The 25,691-nt window shown below is 43.9% G+C and overlaps 2 protein-coding genes across 4 annotated transcripts; one reads left to right on the forward strand and one right to left on the reverse strand.

Annotated features, from left to right (window-relative positions):
• The first annotated feature begins 5,694 nt into the window (after positions 1 to 5,694).
• LOC144726738 (histone-arginine methyltransferase CARM1-like) lies at positions 5,695 to 19,202 on the forward strand. Of its 2 annotated transcripts, XM_078605590.1 has the most exons (16): positions 5,695 to 5,890; positions 7,454 to 7,579; positions 7,821 to 7,927; positions 8,219 to 8,323; positions 8,553 to 8,663; positions 9,095 to 9,272; positions 10,245 to 10,335; positions 11,321 to 11,402; positions 11,616 to 11,701; positions 12,132 to 12,221; positions 12,353 to 12,490; positions 12,810 to 12,899; positions 13,569 to 13,684; positions 14,013 to 14,093; positions 15,471 to 15,539; positions 16,230 to 19,202. In XM_078605590.1, the coding sequence occupies exons 1-16, from the start codon at positions 5,719 to 5,721 to the stop codon at positions 16,382 to 16,384; spliced, it is 1,797 nt and encodes a 598-aa protein (XP_078461716.1). In that variant the 5' UTR covers positions 5,695 to 5,718; the 3' UTR covers positions 16,385 to 19,202. The 2 variants fall into 2 exon arrangements, with proteins under 2 accessions (XP_078461716.1, XP_078461717.1); XM_078605591.1 differs by lacking the exon at positions 15,471 to 15,539.
• A 601-nt stretch (positions 19,203 to 19,803) lies between these two features.
• On the reverse strand, positions 19,804 to 25,655 carry YIPF1 (Yip1 domain family member 1). Of its 2 annotated transcripts, none has more exons than XM_078605593.1 (9): positions 25,486 to 25,655; positions 24,598 to 24,665; positions 23,949 to 24,145; positions 23,718 to 23,798; positions 23,477 to 23,564; positions 22,788 to 22,904; positions 22,504 to 22,670; positions 22,170 to 22,352; positions 19,804 to 21,744 (listed from the first exon to the last, which is right to left on the reverse strand). In XM_078605593.1, exons 1-9 carry the CDS (start codon positions 25,632 to 25,634, stop codon positions 21,646 to 21,648), a joined length of 1,149 nt encoding a protein of 382 aa, XP_078461719.1. In that variant the 5' UTR covers positions 25,635 to 25,655; the 3' UTR covers positions 19,804 to 21,645. The 2 variants fall into 2 exon arrangements, with proteins under 2 accessions (XP_078461719.1, XP_078461718.1); XM_078605592.1 differs by having other exon boundaries at positions 24,598 to 24,668; positions 25,486 to 25,652.
• Positions 25,656 to 25,691: the final 36 nt, after the last annotated feature.

Raw genomic sequence — 25,691 nt, forward strand, 5'->3', positions numbered from 1 at the left:
TGCGGTCGCCAATTGTGGCATGTTCACCCGTCGTGGTTAAAGAAATGTGTTACCTTATGATGCGTCATCTCCCATCCCGGAACAGCCTGTATTGAATGTGTCCGATGAGCGTACTGTGCGGCGACGGGAGAATGCACCTCAACAGTTTACCCCCCGTGTGTTTGCAGGACCACCATTTTTGAGTCAGGGGTCACCCTGGGATGCACGCGACCGGAATGCGGTCTCGTCGGGGAACGGCCGGTGCGACGAGGAGAGGCGCACGTTTCGGGCAGGACGCTGCCCCGCGCCCACGGAGAGATGCCCCCCGCCCTTGTCCCCTGTTCACCCGGGCCGGGGTGATGGGCCGGCTGCGGGAACCCGCTCCCGAAGAGTGACTTTTTCATAACATTGTGTAGTGTAGAAGTTGTGTTGCCTTATCAAGGGGGGGGGGGGGGGTTGTGTAAGGGTTGTGTATTGCCGCATGACACGTCATGCTTAGCCGGGACGGCTAATTCTTTAAACATGGGGGGGGGGGGTGATGTCGTGCTTGAGATACGCATCATGCGCTGGGTCGGTATGCGTTATAACAGTGATCAGCCACGGTAGAAATATTGGTTCTGCCGTGTTTCAATTTTGCCTTGTGTTCGCGAACACGGTCCGAGACATGTCGTTTCGTTTCCCCAATGTAACTGCTGCTGGAGATGCAACTTAGTTTGTAGACACCAGGGTATTGCATGTCAGAAATTACATCCTTAACAGATGGGATTAGATCACGGATTTTGTGTACTGTATTGAATCGGACCTTGATCTTGTGTTTGTTAAAAATTTTGGAACTCTTTTTGGTCACACCTGCTATGTATGGCAAGGTGATGGTTTTGATTGGGTCCTCAGATGGTTGTCTCCCCATGGTTGGGGATACAGCTTTGTGTGATGAAACCCATTGGTAATATCAGCCGGGATGAGCACTCTGAACTCGCTTGATTGAAAAAGAGAGATGACATTGTCATCCTCTCAGCCAACAAGGGCAATGCCACTGTCATCATGGATAAAAACACATACAACAACAAAATCCAGGACCTTCTTAATGATGGCAGTTATATCAAAATCAACAAAGATTCTGGCCACAAAAAACAATATCATCACTAATTCGACTTCTTTAATCGAACCGACCAAGCAGCTCTCCCTAAAACCGTCGGCTGTTAGACCACCCAAATTGTATGACCTTCCAAAAATCCATAAAGAAGGTACTCCACTTCGTCCTATTGTATCCACCATCAACTCACCTACCTACAAACTGGCCGGATTTCTGAGACCCTGCTTCCATTCATGGGCAAGACCACCTCAACAGTACTTAACTCGGCTCACTTGGTTTCTCTAATCAAGGACATTTCACTGTCCCCAGATGATTTGCTTGTCAGTTTCGATGTAGTCTCTCTGTTCACCAAGGTACCTGTACCTAACACCACAGAAATCATTGAAGACTTGGTCCAACATGGACTGAATCCTGATGTTCCAACTTTGGTGAGGCACTGCCTTACCAACACTTACTTTACCTGGAATGGTACATTCTACAAACAAAATGAAGGTACCCCTATGGGTTCTCCCTTATCACCAGTGGTAGCGAATGTTTTCATGGATACATTTGAAAAAAATGCCATCCAGACATCCACCCGTCGATGACACTTTCGTCATATGGCCAACCAGCACTGAACCAATTTTTCAACCACATCAATTCCATACACCCATCCATAAAATTCACCGTGGAAGTGGAAAATGATGGCAAGCTACCATTCCTGGATATTTTGATCGAGAAGAGGCCTGATGGCTCGTTGGGACATTCTGTCTACAGGAAAGCCACCCACACGGATTCCTATCTAAAGCCTGATTCCCACCACCATCCAGCCCAGAAGAATTCTCTCATCAAAACACTACACCATAGGGCCCACTGCATCTCCGACCAGCGTCACCTAGCCAGCAAACTGGAGCACGTACACCAAGCCCTCAATATGAATGGATACTCAGACCGCACAATCCACAAAGCTGTATCCCCAACCATGGGGAGACAACCATCTGAGGACCCAATCAAAACCATCAACTTGCCATACATAGCAGGTGTTACCAAAATTTTTTCCAAAATTACAAACAAACACAAGATCCAGGTCCGATTCAATACAGTACACAAAATCCGTAATTTGATCCCATCTGTGAAGGATGTCATTCCTGACATGCAATACCCTGGTGTCTACAAACTAAGTTGTGTCTGCAGCAGCAGTTACATTGGGGAAACTAAACATGTCCCGGACCGTGTTCGTGAACACAAGGCAGATTTGAAACATGGCAGAACCAATACCTCTGCCGTGGCTGATCACTGTTATAACGCGGTGGGCTCGCACAATATTGTTTTTTTCCGAGACCAAAGTACACTGCAAACCTTCGGGCTACCTTTAAAAGATGTGTCCATGAAACCATCCAGATATATAAACACAGAAACAATTTCAACCAAGAAGATGAGTATAAGCTGAGCAATCATTGGAAGGACGTTATTAACCAGTTAAAGTCATAACTCGCTGTGATGCTTACATCCTTCCTGCCGTTTGGCTGTTATCTCCGACTCTCTGAGTTGCATTGCCCTGTGGGATGCCTTTGCATTAACAGGCTGGTGTCTCACTAACATGGCTACCTCTGCTCCCTTAGCCTCGATGTATCGATGGTTCTTACTGTGTTATGGACTGTGTGTCTCACTGGCATGGCCACTGTTGTGGTGGTTCTCTTGCGTTGACGCGCTTGCCTCGTGGAGGTCACTCTCCGATCTTACATGAACATGCTAATCTAGTAATCTCTCACATTAACATAGCCACGTCCATGCCCTCATCGAGGAGGCCGCTCTCGGGTCTTAGATTTAGATGCTAATTTCTCACATTAACATCACTAGCCCCGCCCATTTCGTTTACGACCCTGGGGCTACACCAATTTTAAACCTTTTAAAACAGTCTGCCTCAGCAGCTGTCGCCCTCTTTTTTCTTCCTGATGACGAACGCGTATGTTGCGATCGAAACGTCGTGATGTATTATTTTAATTTAATTTTCTACCTGAGTGACTTTACCGAAAGAACCAAAGAGTATGGATTTCTGCAGTCATGAAAGCTTCAAATCACTTCTGTAATGATGAAGCCAGGCCCATTTGATGGTTTCTACAAAAATAAAAAGGAACACATTCATCGCAGCCATCTCTGCTTCACGTTGTCAAGCTGGGTACATGCGTGTACAGTGGTGATTTCACAATGTCAACTGAAATTTTCAGAAATATATCATGAACAAGAATGGGAAGGGTAATTACTTCCCTTCCCTTGTGTTTCCCCTTGGTGCCACACATATGAAATGAGTGGTCTCCGACGCGGTAACGAGCTAAGTTGTTTATTTCATAAAAGCTCGGTACAACCACGCGTCTCCGTCTTCCTCCTTGCGGCTTCCACTCTCAGCGTAGCGACACTGGTCACACTGCCCCGCGCCACGTGGCGCTCACCCGCTCTCCAGCTGACGGTGCGCTAAGGAGCCTTCACGAATCCTCCCTGGTGGAACCGCCTCTCAACTTACCCAGGTATAAAGCCCACTATGGATCAGAGGTCGCAAACGGGTTTTGATTCCTTACCCGCACCCTACCCGTCCCCGGCCGGGTACGGGTAGGGTACGGGTATCGGGTACCTCATTGCGACCTCTGGGATGAAGCCATGTTGCAGGCGCGGGTGGGTTGATTCTAGGAACTTGAATTGTGAGGAGTTGGAATTACTGCTGACCACGTCATCCTGTGCCCACGTGTGGGGTAGCAGCAGCAGCTGCTGTCAGGGAAGTGGCTGCACGGATTGCTCCGTGTCTATGACCTACACGGACACAGGATACACCTGCACTGGCACTGCCTACACGAAAAATTTAATATTTTTATTCATAAAAATGTTTATTTTACCAGGTAAGGCCCACTGTGCTCGACAGCTCTTTTTCATAGGCAACCTGACCACAAATTATAGCTCAACCAAGAGGCTTATCATGTTTCTAAATATGGAGGTGAACCCCAGACACAAATCCACATTACTTGGGAGAGAGACACGCAAACTCCAAATATACAGGCTTCAGGGTCGGGATCGGGATCGGGGTCGGGATCGGGGTCGGGATCGGGGTCGGGATCGGGATCGGGATCGGGATCGAACCCACGACCTCCCGCATACCAGGCGAGGCAGTTAACATCTCGCCACCGCGGCGCCCCGCAGACACAGGGAGACGTGAGCAGGCACAGATGTGTCAAGGTGAAGGAGGCAACCTCGTAGGGTGGACATTTTTGATGTAAGAAACCAGGGCCATTTTAAGTGGAAAGGCATCTAGAACAGCAAGTTAAAAAATGCGTGCTGGCCTTGTGGCAAAATTTCCTTTCGATGTTCCTACGTGGCCCTGATGTAGATATTGCCTTTGGCAGAAACACCATGGCGGCTGATGCTGCACCTGCACGCGTCACCTGTAAGTGGGTTGACACAATCCATTGCAATTTAGAAACTACATTAACCCCCATCTGGGCTTCGCACCCGATGGGCTCGCAGTGATGACAACCACTGCTCTGATTTAAATCTTTCGTGACTGCAGGGATTCATATTATTGGTTCTTTCGGTAAAGTCGCAATAAATTTTTTTATATTTATATTATTTTGTTGTTTCCCTTCTACGTGACTTTACCGAAAGCACCAAGAATATGAACCACTGCTCTATTGAAGACCGAAACAGGAGGATTTCTCCACAACTCTGGCTAATCGCCTGATGATGCTCGTTGTAATTGGCAGCGAAACGTCGGACTTGAATTAAAAATGTTGCGGGTTTACTCTCCAACACACCGGTGTGCTGTACTAATAACGGAAGACGTCTTCCTCTTTCTCATCTTCCACAAAACTTACCTTCTATCTTCCGGAAGACTTCTTCCGCATCTTCCGGAAGACGTCTGCTTCTTTCTCATCTTCCGCAAAACTTATCTTCTATCTTCCGGAAGACGTCTTCCGCATATTCTCAGGTTTTTTCGGTAAAGTCACGTAGGTAAAACATTAAAAGTAATGAAAGTAAAATAAAACAAAACAAAAATAAAAATAAAATTCACGACGTTTCGGAGGCAACACAAGTCTCCGTCATCAGGTGGGACCGTCACAGCCAGATTAGCTGCATCAAGTGAAGCAATGATTCAAAATGTAATCCCTTATAAGCAAGTTGAAGGGGGGGAGGAGAGGGGGGGGGAGTTCATCAGAATGTGGTAGCCAATGAATGGAACGTATCGGGAGGGAGGGGGGTGGGAGGGGGAGGGAGCCAACAAAACATTTGGCGACGGCTTGGACGCGGCTGCTGCGCACGCCAACACAATGGGCAGAAAGGGGGGAGGGGAGGTCTGATACACATGATAGAACAAAGGAACGAAGATGCCCATGTTTATACCAATGCAGGCTGAAAAATGAAGAGAGTACTGTTAAAAATAACTGGGGATGTTAACACTCGGTGAAGTAAATTAAAATAGTGCCTGTCAGCATCTTCCGGAAGACATCTGCTTCTTTCTCATCTTCCGCAAAACTTATCTTCTATCTTCCGGAAGACGTCTTCCCCATCTTCCGGAAGAAGTCTTCCCCTTTATTCCGGAAGACGTCTTCTTCTTCCGGAAGACGCCTTTTGTCCGCATCCCAATAAAACGCGCGCGCCGCTTCGCTTGCCCCGCGGGCGTCATGGCGGCGGCGGCGTCTTTCGAGGGCGTGCGGCTCACGGCGGTGGGCGAGCAGAACGGCGGCGGCGTGCAGCGCAACCCCGAGGCCAACCTGCGCCTCGAGGCCAAGGCGACCGGCGGCGGAGAAGGAGGAGGAGGCGGCGGCGACTCGCTCGGGGTGGCGTTCTACAACGGTGCGTGACGGCGCGGTTCGGCAATTGCCGGGCCCGCGTGCGCCCATTGACCGCGGCGAAGCCTGAACCAGGCCTCCCCTCCCCGGAGCCGGCACGCAAATTAGCTCGCACTCACCTCTGAGGCGCTCGGTACATTTATTAACGAGTCGCTAGTTAGTTAAACTACCCGCTTAGTTGATGAGGGCGCCACATTTCACGTCGTTTGTGTTTTACTCCCTGGCCCTCGGCGAGTAAATGCCCCGGCGAGTCTTGTATCGGAAACAATAGGCGGTCGCACGTGACGACGAGGGGATAGCTCTTTAATAATGTTAATAAGTTCTATACTGCCGGTACTGATGATGATGGGTGCGATGTATTTAGACGAGCGGGAATGATTTGTGAACCGTATGTTGATGCGGCCGTTATTGGTGGTGCAATGTATGCGGGCGGTCACAATCCCTCGCCTTCGATTCATAATGCCCAAGGGTTGTGCGGATTTTCTGAAACTTACGGCACCGAGGGTTTGCATACCATGCCAGTCGTTCTCTTATCGCAAAAAAGATGTGGGCAATTTTGCTGTGATAAACTTGCAAATTTGACTCTGGACTGCCATTGCCTAGAACATCAGGCAACCAGCAGCATATTTAACAGGCCCCATACTCTGCTAATGACTCTAATAAGTCGATGTCTGCTGGAAAATAATAGTCTGGATTGAAGACGTATTGGCTGATTTGGCCAAAATAGTATCGTTACGTGCCGAAACGGAGCCAGTGCCTATTGTGTTACCGTACCTTATTGCCAGTGTTGCGGGACTTTACGTGGTCAGTAGAGGGCAGTGCAGCAAAAGCCATCACAGTATTTTAATTTGCTTATATTTTCCTTCGTCTCAATGCTCCCACGTCTGTCTTCACCACCCCGCGTTGACCCACCTGTTGTAATTATCGTCAATTGCCCTCCCCACGACGCGGACGGTGGCCTGGGTAAGGCCACATCCAGCCGTGGCTTTGACAAGCGGTCGTTGCACTTTATCGGACTGATGGTGATATTGTCAATTATACTTTCCCGTTTCAACCGCATTTCACGGACAGTGTGTTAGTACTAGTGCAGTGCACCAATATATCGTCGAGCAAGTGCTCGATGCCATTTGTGATTAACGTTTCAGGCACTGTTAGTTACTACTTGAGTTTAATTTTATCGAAAAGAAATATTCAAGCGCTGCAATTGGGACTGAGTGTGGGTACATTTGTTTGTATTGGACGTTGGAAAATTAATCGCAAAGTCAAATGTATGTGTTGCACATTTCTCACATTTGGCTGTCCTATCAGCGGCTAATACATTGTTCTGGTGACATGAGTTTTATTCCCAGCCATGGCTATTATCAATGGCGAAAAATATCGTCATTGGTCTTGGATTTATCCCCTTCACCAACCGACACTGACCAAATCGTTAACATGTGGTCGGCAACCCCCCTTTGACTGATACAGCATAGGGGGTGGTGGTGCTTTAATCCAACATGAAGTCATCTGTGCTTCTGGAGAAATAAAAGTTTTAATTCTACAAGAGGGCATGTTTGTCTTGTTGCAGGTGGTGGTGTTTGTGTCTTCAAATGCATGATCGGCAGAGACACAGAGTGTTGCCGAGTGAGCAAGCAGGCGTTCCTCATCACCCTCGGGCAGAACAGTGTGCTTGTACACTTCGCCTCGCAGCCCGGTATGCTTCTGAATACATTTGTGTCCTTAAATTCCATTTGCATCTCTTGGCAATATCTGATTTGTGGATAATATTATGCAGCACTTTGCTAAATATTTTTAAAAATCTTATTCTTGGAGAGAATGGCTGTGATGTTTCAGCCTTTTTAGAATCATTTGAGAAACTCTCGCAATGAACCTCGTATTTATTGTGGTACAGTTCCTTTTACGAACATGTATCCCAACTTGCCCTGCGTCCTTAGATTTCAACTCCTTCATGAACCTACTCAAGTCATGTCAGGGACGAAGTGTGGAGAGGTCTGTGTTTAGTGAAAGAACAGAGGAGTCTTCTGCTGTGCAGTATTTCCAGGTGAATTCCACTGAACAAATTTACTACATGCATGTGTAGCTCATGTTTTTTGCAAAAATTAACTTATTGGATTCGAGGAAGTGGTCAATTACATTTTAATTGATTTATACTTTGCATTTGATCGTTCTAGCTGACACATACAAATGGCCCCTTTAGTAACCAGCGATAAACATAAGCATCGATGTGCTTCGGGAAAAACACTTGTCAATGTTTAAAGTCTTTATGCATCTATTTACAACATATAAAGGTCATTGTTGTTTCTCTATCTGTTATCTCACCTCTTCTCGTCAGTTCTACGGGTACCTCTCGCAGCAGCAAAACATGATGCAAGACTATATCCGCACAGGGACATACCAGAGGGCCATCCTTCAGAACCATGCCGACTTCCGAGATAAGGTATTGTCATCTGCACCACACTGCTGTTCATCCAACATTTGCCCTCCTCGTACAAAAAAACAAGAGTTGTGCTCTTAGGTCGGGTGTAAACTGCTTTACCACAAGGCTGTTGGCCATTTACTTTATTCATACTGTTTACATTTTGTTGCTGCATTATGAATGAAGTTTGCAATGCTTTCTTAAGTATGGCCGAGTAGGCATTTGTAGCTGACCGTTTATGTTGGGACAGATTGTTCTGGACGTGGGCTGTGGCTCGGGAATCCTCTCCTTCTTCGCCGTTCAGGCCGGCGCCAGGAAGGTGTATGCAGTGGAGGCGAGCAGCATGGCACAGCATGCTGAGGTGCGGTACTACTTTCCCAATGCCACAAGACTGCAAAATTGCATCATCGCAACACAAAAGTTTTTGGCAGGGAATTATACGGTGTCCATTCAAATGTTGTTTTAAATGCAACAGTCTGGCTTAGGGTTTTTTTTTGTAGGGTAGGGATTGTGGGGGCTGGGCAAGTTGGAGATGACGTTTCTGTTGGGGTGGTTCTTTTGTAAAGCCAATGCACTGAAACAGCTGCTCAATGAAAGGCGGTCCAATTCAATGGTGCAAGAACACAATGAACTCATGCCTTCTCTGGTGTACTCTTGGCACTTTAAGGGCCCACACAATTGACTTTAACAGCAGAGTAAAAACTTGTTCAGACTCTTTTAAAAACGTTTAGAAAAAAAAAAACTACCCATCTAATGTTTAAAATGTATGGTGATTTAATGATGTTGCTCCAGGTACTGGTGAGGAGCAACAACTTGCAGGATCGGATTGTAGTGATCCCTGGGAAGGTGGAGGATGTGTCCATCCCAGACAAGGTGGACGTTATCATCTCGGAGCCCATGGGGTACATGCTGTTCAACGAGCGCATGCTGGAGAGCTACCTGCATGCCAAGAAGTGGCTCAAGCCAAATGGTACGGCTGAATCGAAGCAGGTGCCTTTGTATGTACATTGCCCCTGATGTGTTTACAAAGGGAAAGACCAAAGTCATTAAATGGCAGAAGATAGATTGCAAATTCCCCTTTGACAATGTCTACTAGCAGAAATTATGTAGCATTAAATGGCTAAATCGATCATACTGATTATAAGCATACCATGCACACATCTACTTCTGCCTAATATGTTTTGTTTTTTATTCAGTTGTCAAATAATTTATTTTTGTTAAGTGAACTTGTTCTGCATATTTGTTTTGCTCATTTATCCATCGTCCAATTTTTTTGGTAATTCATTACTATTGTTACGACTGTCATCAGTAAATCTCATGTTGTTTATGCTTTCACTACTTGTATCTATGCCTCCATTTCTCCAATCTAGTTTTTGGAATATGTCTTCAAATGCCACTGTGTATAGCCTTGGTAAGAGAATATCACCTTGCTTGACTCCTGAGGTAAATTTTTCCACCGTACGTAAAATTAATTGGCACCCCAGGACCATGATGGATAGTCGCAAGATGTGTGGAAGCCTTCTTCCAAGAGTGGATAAAATGTGGGTGATTTATAATGATACAAACGTAAACTCGCATTGGGTAAAAATCTGTGTGTGGCATAATCCCACGTGTCACTCTTGCACATGAGATAATCCGATTGAGTTCTCACTTAGCCAGGCAAATGTATTTGAACTTGAAAATGGAGTTATATATTTTTATATAATGGATTCATATCCTTGCTAGGTGTGCTATTGTTCACTGGTGTTATAAAACAGGTATTATTGAATTAAATAGTGAGACTTAATCAAATTGCCAGGTGGGTGAATCATTATGCCCCTAACTGACGGGCATGTACATCACAGTAGTTTTATTTAATTTACATAATATTGGGATGTTCGATTAATTGATGAGGATTTTATAATTGATTCGTGCACTTTTGGTTTGTTTCTCTGCTGTCTAGGTAATATGTTTCCAACGCTCGGCGATGTCCACTTGGCACCATTTACAGATGAGCAACTCTACATGGAGCAATTCTCAAAGGCCAACTTCTGGTGAGATTGAATCCTAAATGATTGTCTTTAGGTGCAAGGTGAAACATCTTTCTGTTTTGTTTACATGTTATTTCAATGCTTCGATATTAGGGGAGCTGCTGTAATATCGCAATTCATATGCAGTTTTTTGCATTTGTTTCACTGGCGGAAACAACTTAAAAAGTGCATCCATTCGTCCATGTTGTACGTTATTTGGTGAGTTGAAAAATAAGGATGTGTTGGTGTGGTATTGCATTTTGGTAAGGAGAATTACACTGCAAATACTACATGTAGTTCCTTAATTTCAATTTGACCAAATGCATTCAAATATGATGGGGAGCAGTGGTTGGTGCATTCCACTACTCCTGAAAGCAACCTTGGTTTTATACCCAGGCACGACTAACATCATTGGCAAGTAATATCTGAACCAGTACCAATCCTGCCTGCCCCCCCCCCTCCACTAGCCCACACTGATCAGCATGGTGAAATGTGGTTGATCAACCATGATGACTGATGCAGCATAGAGAGGCCTTCAGCAGTGGATTAACAGAGCCACGAATTTGAATTCGGACATCTTCATTCAACAAACTCGCCTAACATGGAATTAATGTGTTAAGCTGCATGTAGTGCCTCACATTCCCCATGAAATGGTACCTTTAAGTTATCCATAAAGGTGTGATCCATTAACAATAAACTATACATTAGTCCTCTATTCGAACACCATGGTTTAATGTTGAGGTTATGTGAAAGGTAAAGCGTATGCCACAGAAACCGAAAAACCAAGCCATTCCAAATGATCACAGCCGATATTTTGGCAAACACCTGGGACTCAAATCTTGATGTGGCATATAGACATGAAATGCTTTCGATTAAATATAATACCAACTGTGTGTGTGTATTTTTGTTGACCCATTTCAAACCGTTGTTGAATTGTGTTTCTTTACGGACACCGTGTAGAGCTTGGAATAATATTTCCCCCTGTGAACGTGATGGTTGTCCTTTATAGGTACCAGCAGTCATTCCATGGTGTCGATCTGTCCAGCCTACGTGGGGCTGCCCTTGAAGAGTACTTTCGGCAGCCAATCGTGGTGAGTGGAAAGCCTGAGGTGCATCCATAATGAATGTAGGACCTATTAAAGCAACATGAGGATTTTGGAAGGGAAAGCTGACTTAAAGCATCGAGGGCAACCGACGATGGGATGGTTTAGAGGACTTGGTAATTATGTTAAAAAGCAAATGTAATCTTTAGTTATTTTTGTATATTAATAATGTGTTCCATGTATATCTGTCTTTTCTTTAAGGATACATTTGACATTCGGATACTGATGGCCAGGTCCATCAAGTACACGGTGAACTTTCAGCAGGCCAGGGAGGAGGACCTACACAGGTGAGGGTCTCAATCTACACCTTGTCACGACAATTGAAGACATTCTCTGCTGTTCTGGTAGGCTTGGAATGATTCACTCACCCGAGATGTTTTCATTAGTTGTTACGATTTGTGGCCGTGATTTTCATTTTAATCAACTAAGTTATGGATCATTTTGAGTCTAGTTTCCAGGTTTATGTACATATGTTGAACTTGTTTCGCACCAAACATGTGTACTCCTAATAACCCGTGCAGTTATTAGGAGTGCACATGCAAATTATATCAATATTCCTACATAGCACTTTCCAACCTAAACTTATTTGGAAAAGCAGTCATATTTTTTTGAAGGGTCTTGATGCTGTTTTGTCGTAGTCGCACCTTTGCCTCGCTCAGTCTTTGTAAGTGGCTGTGTTGCTGTGAGCCACTAATGGGTTAAACTTTGTTTTTCCAGAATAGAGATCCCTTTCAAGTTCCAGATGCTTCAGTCTGGGCTGGTGCACGGCCTGGCCTTCTGGTTCGACGTGGCGTTCGTGGGCTCTATGTGAGTACTATCATCGACGCCGTTTCAAGTGGCCTACTTGCTATTTGCTGTCACGTGCCTAATACGATGAAAACAATGCTGTAGCCAGTATTTAAAGAGCTGTATTATGGTATGTGTGCATGCTGTTGCAGGCTGACAGTTTGGCTCTCCACGGCTCCCACGGAGCCATTAACGCACTGGTACCAAGTGCGCTGCCTGCTGCAGTCGCCGCTCTTCACGAAAGCCGGAGATACGCTCTCTGGCACTGTTGTAATGATCGCAAACAAAAGGTTTGTGCTCACGAACGGACCTACAAAAAAAGCCTTTGCGTGGTCATTGCATTGTGGTGTATTTTTGCTCAATCACGTTACGCCACGTTTATTAGTTTACATTGTTCTTCGTCACACGTTTCAATTGCATGCTTACAGCTGAATTGTCGACTGCACCTATAAATGGAGTCTTCTGTATTTGTTTTACAAGTTAATGCTTAACACGATTTCAATTGAAGTTCTACTTACGGTATGAAAAACAATGAAACAGCTGAGGTTTATTCGGTAACTAAGTATTAATTTTTCTTATGATTTTATATATTTTTTCCACGGCCTGCAGACAGAGCTATGATATCAACCTCGTGGCTGTAGTCGACCAAACGGGGTCAAAGTCGAGCAACTTGTTGGACCTCAAAAATCCATTCTTCAGGTAAGACCATGAATGTCACATTTGTTGTATATCCCGAGCTGACAAACACGTCTTTTTATGCTTCATTAAAGATAAATCATGGTCGCACATTCTATGATGGTGCACGGATAATGATGATAATGTTTTGACATTTAATTAAATCTTATGGGAAAAATACAGTGACCTCACTCCCATAGGATTTTACAAAAATCTATTTTACTGATGTGCTACCATATTTAAGCTCCCTGCCATTAACCCGCATGCCACCCCCTGGGGCCACAGCCTACGGTGACGAGATGGTTACACCCTCTCGCCTGTTATCCAGTAGGTTGTGGGTTCAATCCTGACCCTGATGCCTGGTATATTTGGAGTTTGCATTTTCTCCCCGTGGTCCCGTGGATTTTTCTCCGGGTCCTCCCGGCTTTCCCCTCCATATTTTTAAAAACATGCGTTTAGAGTATTTGGTTGCTATAAATTTCCACAAGCACTTGGTTGAGCTATGATTTGTGGCCAGGTAACTGAAAAAAAATAGCTATATAGCTCAGTCGGCCTTACCTGGTAAAATAGAATTAGTTTAATTTATGTAATTATTTGTTATCAGAGAGCAGTTTGCCTGATTTTGTCCCATACTGGTCACATTACACCTCGGAACTGGACGTTGGAGCGCTGCACGCCGGTTGTTGTTTGCAGGTACTCGGGGACGACACCGTCGCCGCCTGCCGGCTCCCACTACACGTCTCCGTCTGAAGGCATGTGGGGCCCGTCGGCGTACAGCACCGTGGGCTCGACGCAACTCACAAACCACAGTATGCGCGCCCTCTGTCATTGGCACTCAGCATGTTCACCTTTGTGTTCTTATAGTCGACTTGCACTTACGGATATTATAGTAAATGCCACGAATTGAAATAACCGGATGTAATGGAAAAAAAATATTTGCGCCCCCCCCCCCCCATACATACCATTATTTTTGTATTGCACTATCCAGGACCGCAATATGATTGCACAATTTAAGTCGGTCATTTTTGACATTTTACCATCCATTTGTCATGTTTAAAATGTTCCCCCCTACCTGCTTATACATGGTTTGATGCATGCATCTTTAAAAACTGCGGTCTTTCAATTTTACTTTTCTAGCTGCTGTGCCGTCTGCGTTTGACTTGAGTTCGGTGCTAAATTCGGTGGCTTCTCCAACGCCAACCAACCACATCCCCATGGGTGAGTAACACTGACGGTGGTGCAGGTATGATCACCACTTTTAAGAGGCAATCTTCAACCTCCATTCGATGTAAACCTAAGTGATTGGTCACACAAACGTGTAAAAAGAGCAGGGTTCTTCAGCTGTATTCCAGTGGGTCAGAGTGAAATTATGATGGGCTTGCGGAACATGAGATGAATTATTAGCGTCATAATGTTTTAACGTTTACATGTGACCGCTAAAGTGTCCCGCTCATTGGCAGGTCCGACATCTGTCTCTTTCGACTGTCAAATGTTTATTGTTTACACCTCTCCGTTCTCTCATCTCTCGCATATCTGGCTAATCTTTTTTTACGTGAAAGCAGGACATATCTCTTGGCTCGGTGAGCCATCCGAGAGCCCTTGCAGATCATATTTGGCCTGTGAGCCGCAAGTTGAAAAACCCTGTTATACAAGATTGTGTGGGCACCCTGCTGTGCATGTTGTTTATAGTTACTAAGTGGACACTTGCATTAAGGACCCTCATGGCCACTATAATAATTTCGTTTATTCCTATTTGCTTGTTTTGCTTGCAAAATATTGACGTCAATACATCACTTGGCAGGGCAGTTTCGATTTGGTGCTTATTATGATTAGGTGGTGTGCGTTCTGTCTAACACGCGAGGCTTTTGTGTAAAGGTGGCGGTGTACGTGGTGACCATGCCGTTCTGTCGTTCCTTAACCGTGCTACCGTTTGGTGCCATTTCACATAGAGGGAAGTGCTGTTGCCGCTTTTATGTTAACATTGGAAACGTTTTAAAGTGGTTCTGCTTAATTCTTTAAACTTGCATTTACACGAAAGTAAAGTGACCTCTTTACTTTCCCTTAATGTACCTGAAATTCAGAATTTTAACCTTGGAAGAGTCTTTCTAGAAATCATAAAAAATTGGCAAAAAAACGTTGGTAGTCATAAAAATGTTATTTGTTTATAGGATCTGTCAATACTGGAAGAACTCTTTTAAACCGTAACCATCTTATCTATAGTGATTGGTGTTTCATATTATGCTTTATTTACATGGCTCTGATAATTGCGCCAACAGTACGAGCTGACTTGGCAATCGGCAGACGTACGAATGGTCTGGATGTTTGATCAAACTTGGTGAGCAAAAATGCGACCGTTGGAGCAGGAAACCTATCTGGAAGGAACTCGTTAAACAACTGGAAAGTGCTTATTACAGTTTCTTAATTAATTAGCAATTTGTATTAGTTTCAACCATTGCTGCGTCTACTGATTGACTTGGGTGTGTAGTGCATAATTTGTACCGCTCTATTTAGTTATCTCGATGTGCTTTGTTCGTGTTTTGGTGTACGCTGGTGCATGAGCTTTGTCTGCCTCGCTGTGTCTCTATCTCTTTGCAGCCGACACTGGGCCTGTGAATCACAGTTTCTCCAGGCTGGGCTCCATTATGAGCACGGGATTTGTGCCGGGTAACGCTCTAGCCAAAACCGCTACTGCATGACTTTATTTCCTTGTTTATTTAGTAACTTATTGAGCTTATCTGATGGACCTTTGCACCCCGGGGAGAAATTGGCCACTAACATGAATGTAACTGGACATTTAAATTTGTCTCGAATCCACTGTAGTTAACTTTTATTTTTTAAATGTATGGATCCACCTTGTATAATTAACCAGGTATAGCAACTAAGTGGCATGCTCTGTCATGAGCAGTGTAGTAGCTTTGCCCATATTGCTCCGAGTGTAATGGATGTGCGGTCTTGACATGGGTTTTGTTAATGCATGCTCTGGGATGGGTCTCTGTTGGAAATGGGAGACGATGAAATTACATTTTGAACCAGGAAACTTACTTGAATAATTTACCTGAGAATGTCCCATAAAGAAATCAACCCTCCTTTTCAACAGCATGCTCCTTTTGGATGGGATTCATTGTAAAATAAAACATTTCTTTAAAAAGAGATTGTGAACTTGTAAGACATAATTGAGAAACCTGACAATTGAACAGATGTCCATTTGTGGCAAGGGGGTTCATTTTTATTGCTGATCACTTAAATGCAATTCCACGCTCACATTCTCAGGATGATGGGCAGTCACGCAAACTGACCTGAATACTGGGTAGCATGAAAGCAATGTGTGTGCCTTGCTGTGCCTGTGTGCAACAGGAAGTGGCAACACGGGCCACTCCACAGTACCCGGATACCCGATGTCTGGCCAGATGGCCACTGCGGCGGCGGCGGCAGCATCGATGGGCGGCATGTTGGGCATGACGACGTCGCCGGTACCACTCGTCAACAGCAACATGCCCTTCAACAGCTGAGAGGAAGCACAAGATGCGAAGGGATGAGGCTGAGCAACCGTCCGTAATTAATTCAACCTCAATTCACGTGAACTTTTTAAAACGCTGTAACTTTACCATTTGGCTATCTGAGTGAGCGCACGTGTGCACGTGCGTCACAGCACCAGCCGGCGTTTGCAGTTGCGTGCAAGTATATGCAGTTTGTTATACATGTTTTTTATATATATTAAGTTCAACACATACCCAAAATTGTTCTGCTCGTGGTATAGTAATTTTTTAAAGTTCTATTTGGGATATATCTGGACCAAGTTCCCAGAAAGATATATTGTTTTGATGCAGATAAGAGGCAGTAATAATGTCAAGCTGATGACATTGTTGCTGCTAATCCTGACATCGTTATTAGAATACATGACATTTATCTTGCCATTTCAAGACTGCACACTACATTAAGTTTACAGCGACTTTCTTTTTGTTTACGACAGTAATTTGTTGAAGTGCTTTTCAAGTTTGGCAAAAAAAACCTCAGTTACTGCCCGCTTTACTGATGTTATAAACCATGACCCAGAGCACTAGTGGAGCCAGTGGGGGGGGGGTGGCACGTGTCCCCCCAATAGTCCGATCGAATCCATCATTTCGATCGGATCATTGGGGTTTATTAGTAATAAATCGGCATTTTGCGACCCCCACTGCCAATGTGTAGCATATTATTATGTGCCAGGGACTCTGTGAGATGATAGGACAATAGTCCGAGTCCATAATTGGCAATAAGTAACGGCAAAGCAGTTATAAGTGTCTCACAGAATTGTGCGCAGTTGCGTCTACAGGACACGACTTCCCTGAAGGCAAACACCTTCGGCGAGCGCGATGCCCATCACGCACGGTTCGAATTCGACCCTTCCATCGATGGCTGTGCCATTGCCGCGCACGCGTCGAATAAAAAGCAAGGGACAAGTCCTTACTAACAACTCCGTATCATTTTTCATTGCTGGAGGGGTTGCCCCCCCCCTACCTGAAAATCCTGGCTCCGCCATTGACCCAGAGTAATTGAAATCTGCCTCCTTTTATGAGCATTGTGAATTTACCATTGTGGGAGATTTTAGTTTTTAAGTGTAAAACTGCCTCCTGATTTTTATAAAATGTGGATGCAATTAACTTTACTTTATCTGCAGATGTAGACATGCATAAAACCATAGAAACATTAACTTTACCTGTCGCATTGCAACATTTCACAATGGTAAAGTGTTAGCACAAAGTGATTTTCTGGTTATAAATGATATTTTCAAGGCTCAATAGCTGCTCCAAAAAAACATTCGCAATGATATTTGCACCCGTTTTTATTCACACGAACAAGCGGAAGCTTCTAAAGTTTGGTCCTAAACTGTGCATTTGTGTTTTAATGATACTCTTCCAATTTTTTGGACTTTAGACATGTTGTAGTGTTTGCGAAAACGCAACGGGCAATTTGTTCATTTTTAAGAGTGGCTATATTGAAAAGTCACGATGGAACAATGTGCTTATTACACTGGAGTGAGACATTTGACGAGAAAAAGACAGACGTAGCTAGATTTATTTTCAAAGTAGCAAATTAACAGTTAATTTAAAATAGTTTTGCCTACACTTCTGAGTAAATCAGCTGCTCAGTGACTGGCAATTTCGTGTTCAATGGTGTGATCTCGCTCCAACGTGTACATTGGCGAAGGGTGCTACTATTGCAGTTTTGAAAACATTTCCAGAGGGGTTAAACCTTGTAGAGTTTTTTTGTATTGGCCACCTGGCTTGCACGGGTGGCTTGCAAATGCACCTTGGCATTGTATCTGCACAGCTCTGTAGAAGTGTGGCTACTTTCCAAAAACAATACTTTCTTGCAGTACGTGACATGTAAAATGTATGATAACATAAGTATGACAGATCCAGGATTTAATCGGTGGGATAAAATTACGATACATAAATTTAGCACGGGCGCAAACTTTTCTGCAGCCAAATGTGGTCAATGTGGTCATTTGGCTTCTACATACAGGCTGGGGCTCATGTCTCTCCCCAAGGTTAATATTTCTGCCAAGATTAGTAATCTAAATAGTGGTCTTCACAAGTTTAAAGATGTTAAATACTCAAACATTCCAGTAAGGATGTTCTTATTTCAAACATGACCTGCAAGTATTAAGGTATAACTTATGACATTTAAATTACAATACAGTGAATAAAATATTGTAAATGTTGGTTCAAGCTTCACCAGGTCAATGGTGAAGAATTGCAGAACAATGTTTTACACCACTTTGTGAAATGTTCGTATGTTTAGTTATTAATGTATATCTTAAGCCATGTTTAGTTTTTTTTATACAGAACCTTTTTATGGTTTTATTCACTTTTTGTCAACCGTCTTGAAGGTGGTGCGGTGCACACCGTGGGATGGTATTTTTACATCTGAACAACTTTTTCCTTGAGGTTATAGAATACGAAAAGACGAGTTCATTTTTGGTCCGTAAAATAACCTTAAGAAATTCGTCTGTAGCGTTAATGTCTAGGAGTTGATGTTTAGAATTGACGTGGCAACCCAGTTATGCTGTGAAAATTCACTTCAAATGTTAGCAGATTAAGATGCTTATTTTGGGAGGGTTCAGACAAGATCTGCTTTTATCAATGCCCTAAAGCGGATGTAGCCGTTCCCAAGTTTGCTAAGAGGCAACGCGCTTTACTGTACAATTGTCTCCGTAAAAACGTTTAGCTGTGATGACCACCACTCACATTGGCACCTGTCATCATGCGAGTGCCATCTTTAAACTTGCCAGCTCTATATTTAAGTCTGTTTCCTTCCTTTTAAAATAAACATCATACTCATGAATTGTGTTGCTTTTATCTCGAACAGTGCTTCAATTATAAAAAAAAATATTTCTAGAATGAGAATTGTGCATTCTTGACTTGCAAGAATATCCCTTGCTTAAAGTATGAAATTATTGTGTGCTGCATGAAAATACCTCGAATTGAACTCTTCCCAATTCACTGCTGGAGGAAGGCCTCCCCACAGCATCAGTTTTTTTTTACCACACTTCATGCTTGTCGGTATAGGTTTGCGGGCAGGTCTGTGGCTGCATCACTCACCAATGATATCCATGGCCAGGAATTGGAACTGGTTTATGGGTTCCTTGTGCAGTGCACGAACCACTATGCCACTCCACCCAAAAGTTAAACCTTATGTATAGAATGTAACTTGTATGGAGCCTTGAAACTTCAAGTATTTAAGTGAAATACTTTGTATTCAAAATACATGGCTTTAACATCAGCTACCACTTGACTTTTCACAAAATGATGCTCAACAGCGAGTCGTCGTTTAACCAGATGGATATTCGAGTGAATGTATTGAATATTGAGCAATCTCAAAACACAATTGTTTTCTAACATTCACATGTGAACGAACAAGACAAACAAAACCACCACTAAAGAAATCCCATCAAACGCACGTTTTATTGTTCCAAGAGCATAAAAATACCCAATGTATAATATACATGAACTCCCGTTGTCACTTGCTGGATGGTCATGGGGGTTATCTGACCATACTTTACTATGCTGGTCAGTGCAGGTTGGAAGTTGGGTGAATAGAAAAACTCAAGATTTTAGCGCCACTGCTTCCCACTAAGTAGCTCTGCAACAGCCATCAACCTGATGTGCGTGGTTACACATTCAAATAATACTCCAGGCCTAACCCTCAATTTCGATTTAATGAGATGGGACACTTTCCAGATGATTGTGATAGGATATAACATTTAACAGCAACGTTAATTTTAATCGCAGTGGGTACAGTGGTGCACTGAACTGTCAAGTTTGTTTAACATATGCTAAGCTCATTTGGCACAATACTTAAGGCCAACCGTGCCAATTGGAAGTGCAAAAAATGGATGAAACGGGAGAACTAAGACACTAGGATATAGCCTCATTTGCAAGTATCCCTGGCGATCGGATTTCAATTCCCACCTGCCATCCCCAGCCTTTAATCTGTGCTGACAAAGTGTGACACGAAGTCAGAATGTGCATCTTTTGATTAAGAATGCAGGAATCCCAATGAGCTTTGAAGCTTTTTTTTTCTCCACATGTCCCGTATGTGCGGGTCCACAAGTGTGGTGCGAAATATGGTCAAACAACTCCCAGGACAATTATTACAAATGGAAGCCTTCGTCCAGCAGTGGATTCTTAAAAGGAAATTTTTGAAAATTCATGTGGACCGTCCCTATTGAAAAGATGTTTGCTTAGCAAATATACACAACCTTCAGCAGGTACTCTCATTGACAATACTGTTTGCTAACATGTGGACAGTGTTTTAAGTTTCCAAATGCATCGCTTATTCTTTCATTCCATAGCATCGACTTAATTTTTTTGTAGTCTGGTAAATGCGTGCCTCTAAACCGGGTTGCTGAATTAAAGACGGCCCCCCATATAGAATCAAGCTTTCCCCCAATGACCAAAAAACATTACTGCAGATATTTATTTTAAATGTCAAAGGTAGTGGGGTTTTTTTTCATAACATTTAAATTCGTAACTTTAGCCTTGAATATGAATTCTGCATACATTTAGCAGTGTGACAACTTTGGAAAATAAAATGCATGCAAACAAAATTCGTATATGCCATTGACGAACATTGCTGTCAATTCAGACATTTGGATGCGCTAAATTCCGCTCCCTGCTTGTGGTTGTCAACATTTTTAACATGGGAGCCAAAGTAGAGCAGCAGAAAGACTTGCCATTCTCAAACTTGAAGACCCGAGTCGAGTGCATGCTCTCTATGGACAACAGGCATTTGTCATCTTTTGATAAATCCCAAATGTATGAGCTTTTGCACCATGTCGCTAATCGGACGTGCAGGGAAGGACAACTAAACAAAAAGCAGCAAATCATTCCTCTGCCAAACAAATACAACTTCGGTTTATGATTACTCAACTGAATGAGACTGTACAAACTACAATTTCCTGCATTGTATATATATACTCTGTACACAGTATATGCATAGGATCTTTTATATGGGGCTGGATATCTGCTAAGCAGCCTGGAACCAAACTTACCCACTTTTTTTCATGGCACTATTCACCTCGCGTATATATACTTAAAATATACAATACATAGTCAAGAAAGGTGACCTAACATGCATTTGCAATTTAATGTTTTCTCTGCAAGTGCCTGGCAAAGTATACATAAATAACACTTAAGTTCACCTTAGTCCCAATTAACAATCTGAAATCTGTTACATCAAGATTAAAAACATGTTCTTGTTTGATGTGCAGTTGTCCTCGGAGAGCTCAGTGTGCCGTGCCGTTGGCCCTGTGTGCCATCGTCACATGCGGGCTCAGAGTCGTTACAGCAGCGATGTGCGCTTGACGTGTGGAGAAAAAGTACAACTGCACACACAACGCGAGATGTTAGTACCACCCGAGGCCAGCCAGAGGCTCCTGCCAAGTCACAATTAAAAGTGATGACTTAAATTGTGATACAATGAAAAATACCATACAAGCGATAGATCAGCTTTTAGATATAAGGTGCTCATAGATTATATACTGGTACACCTTTACTTGACCTGTGTCTGACCAGACCACAGTGTCCTTTGCTAAAGACAATTTCTTACGTGTCATTCAACAAATACAATGCATGTGCTTGTAAAGGAGCAGTATTATGTTCGCATTTGGGCACACGCATGTTAACTTGTCTCATTTAGCAGTGAGAACAAAATGCCCACTCGGGTTTCTGATGACAAACGTTAACTGCGTGAGATTACCAAACATTAAGTGTGAAAACAGTTGACCAATTAACGTGTCACAAAGCTCACCTTGCAGCCGACCGCAAGCAATGTGTTCAATAAGAAGATGACCACTGTGGTGGCCACCGCAATTCGTTTGTCGTCATCGCGGAATGCAGGCCAGAAAGTTAGCGCCAGCACCGAGCCAGAGAGCGCCATCGCCACAACTATCAGTATCCATTGCAAAACACCCGACGGTATTGTCCACAGCACCTGCGATGTGTGGGATGGGCATTGGTGGGGGGTGGGGGGGGAGCAGAAATCAAGGGATAAAGTTAAAAGTGTGCTCAGTAGGAGACGCTAGCTTGTTCCTCCACTGCAGAAACCAACTGGGGTGATGCGGCGGGAATTGGCCAAAACTCACCGCAGTGGGGATGTAGATGAAGAGCGAGTACCCATAAGCGCACACGATCTCCAGGAAGGAGAAAGACATCACTCCCATTGTCCTGTTGCTCCTCCACAGCAGAAAGCCCCACATCGCCAGTGGCACTAGCCATGCATATGAGTAAATAGCTGTGGCAGCAATGGACACTGCATTCCAGAAACAAGAACAGCGGTGTGTTTATTGTTATCCAATACAAAGTGTGTACATTTATTTAAAAAAACGTACATCAAGGTGTACAGTTGTACGACAAGACATGCACGCACCCTTTCGAAAATCAGCGACGTAGTGGTACTCGGAACCACTGGCTTGCGTGAACAAATTGGAGAGGTTCCCACTGATGGAAATTGCGAACACCAGTGTGGCACAGATCCAGAACGGACCTACATGTGTGACATATGGTACAGAGCATCAGCAAGACATCATCAGTGCCTTTCACAAGTAACTAACAAAACGTCAAGTAACAATAGATAAGATACTACATGCTAACATGAGGGTGAGTAGATTAATATGATGGGGCTTGATGAACACGGTGTTGTTTGATTTTATAGCTTCTAAAGTTTCTCCACTAAAATTGATGAAATTTCGATTCAAAGCTTTCGTGACTGCAGAGATTCATCGTCTATTGGAAAGACAGCGTTTGTCGGAAAGACAGACCTGTTCTTCACCTGAGGACGGCTGCTTGCATTGTATCCGAAAACGTCGTGAGAATTGTATTTTATTGTTTTATTTTTATTATTTTATTATTTCCCTTCTACGTGACTTTACCGAAAGAACCAAGAAGATAAAATTGGTGAGTTTAAAGTAACACATAACATTCTCATTAAAATAATGCAACGTCTGCTTAAAATACGAATGACAATAAGGGCAGTGCCTTGCTCTTAATTGAGCAAACATTGCAAGTGATGCACCTCATAGACTGATGAGTGCATTGTAAAAACGTGGGTGACTTTACCGTATAGATCGGGGTTGCCCCGAATGTGCTTGCGCACAAAGCTCCTTCCAGGAAACGGTATCATTGAGCCCTTGATTCTGTCCAAAACCTTCACAAACCAATATACACAAGCTGAAGGTCACTGTTGATATGTAATACACGTTTAAAAAAAACACATCTTCAGTAATTATGTTCCAAAAACAATTCTGATCAACTTACATCAAATTAGTCGACCAATTTGTGTGCAGTTCCAGCAGCTTACCTGGTGTGTATCAACGTCAAAAAATGTTTTGTAATAATCAAATGTCCAGAAGGGGGCGCTCTTTTTCTCTTCAGAAAGCAACTGCCAGACAAAAAAAAGTTCAATCAAAAATGATGTCCCATTCAGTACAAATTGGGAAGAAAGAATATCTTAATTACATTTAAAATTAACTCAACGTAACTTTGAATGCGGAAGCCAATGACGTATTACGCCAGATGATACTGGACCCACCTCTGTCTTATCACCAAGTCTTCCCAGCATGTCTACCTCTTCATCGTCATCATCGGACTCGCCACCACCTCGCTCTGCCACTCTCGTCGGCTGCTGCTGTGGCCGCTGATTCCTCGGTGGCGGGCCGACATCATCCTCGATGCTGACCGTGGTGGCTCCAGGTGAAGATGCCAACAGACTCGTAGCATCCTCAAATTCTGCAAGGAGTGTGTGTGTGCGCGTGAGCAGCAGCAGTCACAGCTGAAGTGCCTTCATTTATTATGATCAGCCACGATCAATGAACAGCTGGATGAAGGCCTCCTCATGCTGTCTCTATCCCTCAGTATTGCAGTGCAACAATTCACCCAGCAGCTGCACAAGAGCTGATGTCATAAATTTAGCTCCACGGTTGATACCCACCCACTCACACACATCCACTTACCTACCTACCCACCCACTCACAGAGTGACCCCATTCACTCGCCAACTTAGCAACTCACCCATTCGCTTACACTTTTCCAGTGGCTGACCGATCTACATGAAAATCACCGCGGGTCACTGTCATTTTTGCAGTAGACTCAAAGCAGATATGTCCTACTCTTTGATATGTCCTGCAAAGCATACACAGTATAAACATGGCCTGCTCATGTACTTATTAGTTAAAGCCTTACCCTGGAACTGCAGATCATCCCTTGCCGTCATGTTTCCCACCGAATCTCGGTACCTTGACGGCTGCCGCCTGCTGAAAGACAAATCCAGTCAAGCATCTGCCGTCGCAAACGCATTATAGCTTTTAAATCACACGCTCCCTTGCGCATTTTTGTTGTTGTTAGTATCATCTCACGTGGGTCTTTGCCACAACGTACGCGTCGTGGGGGTAACTTTGACAATAATTCACCACGCTGGTCGGCTAAAGACGGGGAACATATACCCCGGGAGCATATAAATACAGTACAACAGATGTTTCCGCACTGCTCACACGAAGTTCTGCAACAGTCGCATGCAAAGTGCGAGACTTGCATACACGTATAGTACGTCGTTTGTTGAACTTCTTTCGCACCGTACGTAACCAACCGTGCTAATGTGGCCGTTTAAAGGCATGCCAAGATATATCTTACAAGATATCTCTTACACATTCGTCAAGGCTCACGACAACAAGTTGGGTCACAGCAGCCCAGTGTACAGCGTTATAAATTAAGACGTTTCGACTAGTCTCACTTGTGTTTACACAAACAGTTCATCCCCAGGTTGTCCAACACTTGTAAGCTTTGTAAAATAACATTACTGTCGATACATATATGCAGGATAACGAGATAAACACATTAGTTTTAATGACGTCGCATTCACAAGAGGCCGGAACAGTGGGGCCTAGCAACGATGGAGAAGCCTCGGGGAGCAACGGTCTCGCCTAGATTACTCTACCGAGCACCACCACCTGCATCCCCGTCACTCCCCAACCCGGGTACGACCCCCGTGTCTCGGGGTCCTGGGTCACGGGATGGCTCGTGAAACTCCACGATCGTGAAACCCCACGGTCGTGAAACTCCACGCTCGTTCACCTCGCTTTGGGCTGACGGAGATGTTCACAGAGACGGGGAAACACAGAGAACGCGAAAGGCCGCCACGTCCACCCAGATACGAACACGAGCCGGGCTGTACCACTCGACCCGGGAAACTCACAATTAACGTCCAGACAATTCACAATCATTAACTAAAATTGAACGTGACATTTATCCCCAATTTCATTGTCTACTTTGTTTAAAGT

Source organism: Lampetra planeri, chromosome 24 (genome assembly GCF_965212315.1).
Source record: "Lampetra planeri chromosome 24, kcLamPlan1.2.h2, whole genome shotgun sequence".
Lineage (NCBI taxonomy): Eukaryota > Metazoa > Chordata > Hyperoartia > Petromyzontiformes > Petromyzontidae > Lampetra > Lampetra planeri.

Excerpts from the sequence above, each read along its gene's own strand:
- LOC144726738 (XM_078605590.1), top strand. The coding sequence starts at position 5,719 with ATGGCGGCGGCGGCGTCTTTCGAGGGCGTGCGGCTCACGGCGGTGGGC. Across the intron at positions 10,336-11,320 it reads TTCTCAAAGGCCAACTTCTG|GTACCAGCAGTCATTCCATG; the intron begins GTGAGATTGAAT and ends TGTCCTTTATAG. Across the intron at positions 13,685-14,012 it reads GACGCAACTCACAAACCACA|CTGCTGTGCCGTCTGCGTTT; the intron begins GTATGCGCGCCC and ends TTACTTTTCTAG.
- YIPF1 (XM_078605592.1), bottom strand. The coding sequence starts at position 25,634 with ATGATTGTGAATTGTCTGGACGTTAATTGTGAGTTTCCCGGGTCGAGT. Across the intron at positions 24,669-25,485 it reads CTCCGTCAGCCCAAAGCGAG|CAGGCGGCAGCCGTCAAGGT; the intron begins GTGAACGAGCGT and ends TTTGTCTTTCAG. Across the intron at positions 22,353-22,503 it reads TCATCTACATCCCCACTGCG|GTGCTGTGGACAATACCGTC; the intron begins GTGAGTTTTGGC and ends CACACATCGCAG.